The sequence below is a fragment of the Physeter macrocephalus genome, unplaced genomic scaffold, assembly GCF_002837175.3.
Source record: "Physeter macrocephalus isolate SW-GA unplaced genomic scaffold, ASM283717v5 random_707, whole genome shotgun sequence".
In the NCBI taxonomy this organism is placed as follows: domain Eukaryota; kingdom Metazoa; phylum Chordata; class Mammalia; order Artiodactyla; family Physeteridae; genus Physeter; species Physeter macrocephalus.
This window is the reverse complement of record NW_021145901.1, coordinates 36,492-41,640: the sequence shown is the minus strand read 5'-3', so window position 1 is coordinate 41,640 and position 5,149 is coordinate 36,492. Positions and strand designations below refer to the sequence as shown.

The 5,149-nt window shown below is 56.0% G+C and overlaps 1 protein-coding gene across 1 annotated transcript in view; it reads right to left on the bottom strand.

Annotated features, from left to right (window-relative positions):
- R3HCC1 (R3H domain and coiled-coil containing 1) overlaps positions 1-5,149 on the bottom strand; it is a 9,732-nt gene that overhangs the window by 2,611 nt on the left and 1,972 nt on the right. Inside the window, 4 exon segments of the mRNA XM_024130896.3 lie at positions 600-670; positions 1,925-2,097; positions 3,060-3,657; positions 4,383-4,520. Of these exon segments, the coding sequence (XP_023986664.1) occupies positions 600-670; positions 1,925-2,097; positions 3,060-3,657; positions 4,383-4,520 (980 nt within the window).

Genomic DNA, 5,149 nt, shown 5'->3' with positions numbered 1-5,149 from the left:
CCCTGGTGGCGCAGTGGTTAAGAATCCGCCTGCCAATGCAGTGGACATGGGTTCGAGCCCTGGTCCGGGAAGATCCCACATGCCGCGGAGCAACTAAGCCCGTGCACCACAACTACTGAGCCCACGTGTCTAGAGCCCATGCTCCGCAACAAGAGAAGCCACCGCAATGAGAAGCCCGTGCACCACAACGAAGAGTAGCCCCTGCTCGTCACAACTAGAGAAAGCCCGCGCACAGCAACAAAGACCCAACGCAGCCAAAACTAAAATAAATAAAATTAATGAATTTATTTTTTTTTAAAATGGCGCCTTCATATGCTTTCATTTAGTATGTGGAAGTCCATAGCGCTTGGCCCTACATGCTCAGTAAAGGTCACCTGAATCTGAAACCTCTGAACTGAAGGCACGAAGATGAACAGGCGAGGCCGTGAGCTTCCTGGCCCGGCTCCTGCTCTGCCCCCCCAGACTTCTGGAGGGGCTGGGAGACACCCTGCCAGTCTGCCGGCTCAGGGTAGCCTGCACCCTGACCTGGGGGATCCCCACCCAGGGAAACCTAGGCTCCCGCCCTCCCCAGCGGCAACCAGAGGAGGGGCCCGCCTCACCTGAAGCCAGGCAGGGAAAGACCCCGAGCGCGTGCGTGTCGTCCACCCACTGGATCTTGAACCCCTTCTCTCTGCCGGGGAAGAGACAGAGTGATGAGGTGAGCAAATGGGCAAAACCCCTCCTGCTACAGGAAGTCCCCTCCCACCTCCAACCCTCAAACACGCTGAGCCCAGGATCAGTTCCATCTCCTCTGGGAAGGAGACGACCATCGGGCGCAGACTTCCAACGAAGACCAGACAGTCAGCCTCAGAAAGAGACACCACCCCCGTGGTCGGATGGGCGCCCCACTCGTAGAACTGAGGAAGCCAGGACACAAAGCTCACAGAACACAATGCCAAGGGCGAAGGGGGCTCCTCACAGGTACCGTCACGCCAGGCCAAGGGCGTGGGGTCTGAGGCTGGAGGCAAAGGGTCTGTGTGGTGGGCACAGGACCTAATACAAGCGTGTCAATGCAACTGCCCCGTTCGACTTTCTTTCTGCTGCTCAGGAAAGCACCCCTGAGTCTGGGTCCGTGGGAAGCCAGAGCAGTCCCAGGGCCCACGGCTTCTCTGTGGCACTGCCACGCCGGCCAAGGAAGCCACCAGTGGCCCCGGTCTGGCTCCGCCCTCAGGGGTGGAGAGCTGATGAGCCCCTCGAGCTTTCCACGAGCTCAGGCTCGGGGAGGGAAGGGGAGGCTGTTCGGGAAGCAGTCAGAAAGGGGGCCCTGAAGAAAGGAATGTTTTTAAAGCCTAAGCAGGAAAAGAGAAGGGGTACTGGAGAAAAGAAAATGAGCATTTGGAAAAAGAAAAAGAGAAAAGGAGAAAAGATTGGATTTGGATCCAAGGAATGTGGGGAAACAAGAAAAATCTTTCTCTTACTATATCCCCATCTCCCATCTCCACCAGACCCTGCCCCAGGGCCGCTCAAGCCCAGTTCACCCCAGAAATAATTCCTGCCTGGAAATGGCCCCATTCTGCTGACTGACCGACAGGTGGCTGCTCGTGGAGCAGAGGAGGCAGAGGCCCCGCCGGGTCCTGGCCACCATGTGGGTGTGTGGGGGCCGGGATGGAGATCTGCTGCCCAGTGCCAGCAGGACCAGGTCTCGGGCCTCTGGAGAATGTCTGCAACCGAAACCTCAGCTCTCCTCCTCCACAAAGTCACGGCCAGCAAGCCAACTGCCCAGAAGGATGGAGCCCAGAGCAACCATATCTACTTTCTGCCTTTCTTTCTAGATTGCTGGGCACCGGGGGAGAAGCAGGCAACTGTCCCCCCCAACAAAGGGGTGTCCTAGCTCCTCTCCAGAAGTTGGGCACCCCCTCCTCCCCACCTCCCCGAAGCCTCTCACTGGAACTCGGAAAAGGCTGCCAGCAGGTCCTCGGTCTTGAGCGCCGGCTCAAAGTCGTAGATCTCCACCACGTGCGCAAAATCCTTCTCTCCAGGCAGCTCCTCTGCGAAGGAGGACATGTCCATGTGGATCTTCTCTACCTGAATCTCCTTCTCCGTCAGGTTGTCCGTTATCTGGGAGAGATCAGACCCTTTAGCAAGGGGAGCTCTGACACACATGACTCCAAATGACTGCTCTCAAAATCACATGCTGAGAGTCCTGCAGGCTTCTGGGTAGATAGGGAGGTGAGCACCCCGGGCAGGGGGCTGGGAGAGACAGCAGGATGGTGGACTGGGCCAGAAGATGGAGAAGCATGAGTTTTAAGGGAGTCCCCACTGGGTGACTGGCACGGACACACTCATGTTTCACAGAATCCCGAAAACCTTATTCTATAGGCCCACTTTACAGAAGGGTAAACTAAGTCAAAGAATTAATTAATTTTGCTCCAAGTTGCCATCAGTAAGTCACAGAGCTGGGCAGGCCCAGGATCTTTCCTTCTCTCATTAATGATGTGATAATAAGCAAGGCTTTCTGGCATCCATCCTTCATCTGTAAAATAGCGATACAGGATGCCCACCCTCCCAACTGACACTACGGTCAGGCTCAGGGGCAGACACATGACACACAGTTCCAAGGGTACAAGATCTGTAAGACAAAGCTTCAGGCAGAAGAGTGATTTTCATGACCAACATCTGCAGTGCATTCTGAAGCATGTGCACATCTATGTTACCTTGGGCAGTACGTATCATTACCTGCTATTTTTTCAGATGAGAAAACTGAGACTAAGAAAAGCCAAATGACTTGCCCACAGTCGAACAGCTCCTACATGATTGAGCTGGGACCCAAATCCACACCCCTAATCCCAGACCCTGAGCCTCCTGCCGTCTGCAGTGTCAGTCCTGATTCTTGTGGGCAAGGCCCCTGTGTCCCTCCCCGCACATCTCCTAAGGGACCCCCATCACCCAACACCCAGGCCTGCTCAGCCAGCACCCGCCCCCCACCACCCCTCCACACCATGACCCTCGGCCCCCAACCACCCTCGACTACACCCACCTCACTTCCGCCCTCCCTTTTCCGGGCTTAAGAGCCTCATCACCTCCTGCAGCAGCTCACTGTAATCGTCCTCCTCGGAGCAGCTGCCCGGCCCCTCCTCTTCCACCTCGTCCTCTTCCTTCTCTGCCGCCAGGCTCCTCTCCAGCTCGCTCCCACTCCCGTCTTCCAAGTCTGGCTGCAGACCGGGCCCAGGCCGTGTGGCCGACTCCGGCCTGTCTCCCGTCCCTGAGTGATCCTCTGGCCCTGGGGACTCAGTGGCCACTGGGTCTGGCAGTGACTCCTTCTCACTTTTGCTACGGCCTTTTCGGACCTCTGCTGCCTGAGTCGCCAACACAGGAAGTTCCTGATCGGAGGTGGGGTCCCCAGCACGGATATCATCGGGCTCTTCTGGGAGCCCGCCAGCTGGAGCACCTCCCTGAAGCCCCGGGGCCGGGAGGGGCGCCCATTCTTCTCGCCTGCGCAGCGCCCGGGGCACATACAAAGCCTGGTCCGGCTTGCGTCCACGATGCCACCGGCCGGCCCGCGCTCCTCGGGGACCGGCAGCCGCTCCCTGGCTTGAGGTGGACCTCGGACCTCGGTACTTGCTAGGGTGGGAAGCAGGAGGGCGGCAGGGGCCAGAGAGCCCATCTGAACCGGGTAACCTGGGGCAGGAGCAGGCGGTGATCAGGGCGGTGTTTGGGTCCCAAGGAAAATGGTTTACTGGAGCGACCTGCCATTCCGGCACGAGGCTCTCCAGTCAGCCTTGGGCAAAAACCAAAGCCAAAATGACCCTGAGAAACACCTTAACAGGGCATCAGAGTGGAGGCTGGATGCCCTGAACAAGCCCAAAGCGGTCAGCTCTCCCCCCAGTGCTAAAACCCGAATATGAGACTGCCGAGTCTTCGCTTACCCACAGGGTAAGGTGAGTACTAGCATTTAGGAACTGCGTTATTAAAAAAATATGTAACTTTAAAAACTAGGATCATAGTCATCACGATAAGATCCTGCAAGATGCACGTGGAAACAGGTGAGTGAAAGCCCAGATGTACTGGCGCGTTCCGTGGCCTCTGCGGGGCAAAAGCTCACTGAGGGCAACGCCGGGCAGACACCTTCACTGTTTAAACCACTCTCTCTTTCTCTCTTTTGGCCCAACACGCATAAGCTGAATTTGCTAAAGGAATTCCACAAACATGCACATCTACTCCGCTGCTGGAGCAGAAAGCAGCACTGACTCTAAGCACCTGAGGCTGGGGACAGAGGTGGCGGCCTGGGGGCTCCCAGCCCTGGTTCCCTCTCAGACACTGACCAGCTCACCTGACCAGCCCCCAACCCCCCACCCCCAGCTCAAAGAACTGCTGAGAGGCCTCCAAGGCGGCAGGATACACACCTGATGTCCACGTGACAGATGACTGTCCTCCTCCGCCAGCCCTCCCCAACAGAGAAGCTGCTCAAAAGATCAAAATTCTCTGCTGTCCTGTGGATCAAGTACCGGAGGCGACTGGAGAGTGGGGGGAAGAGAAGGACCCTGGGGAGCAACGGGAAGGGGTGCTGAGCAGGGGCTCCAGGTGCAGCCCCAGGCCTGCGCCCCACCGAGTCCACTCCCAGTTTAACAGTGGCTTAAACACTAGGCTCCCTCTGTCCCCTCGGGTCCCAGGCTGACTGCAAAGGACCTGCCAACAGAGGTTACGACAGGGAGATACTGGCCCTACTCCCCTGCCAGTGCTGGGCCCCTTCAGTCTCAGGTGATGCTCAGGGTTACAAGTGAAAGGTGCAGCTGGCTTCAGACTATACTACAAAGCTACAGTAATCAAGACAATATTGGTGTCTTGGCACAAAAACAGAAATATAAATCAATGGAACAGGATAGAAAGCCCAGAGATAAACCCACACACCTATGGTCACCTTATCTTTGATAACGGAGGCAAGGATATACAATGGAGAAAAGACAGTCTCTTCAATAAGTGGTGCTGGGAAAACTGGGCAGCTACACGTAAAAGAATGAAATTAGAACACTCCCTGACACCATACACAAAAATAAACTCAAAATGGATTAAAGACCTAAATGTAAGACCAGACACTATAAAACTCTTAGAGGAAAACATGGGAAGAACACTCTTTGACATAAATCACAGCAAGATCTTTTTTGACCCATCT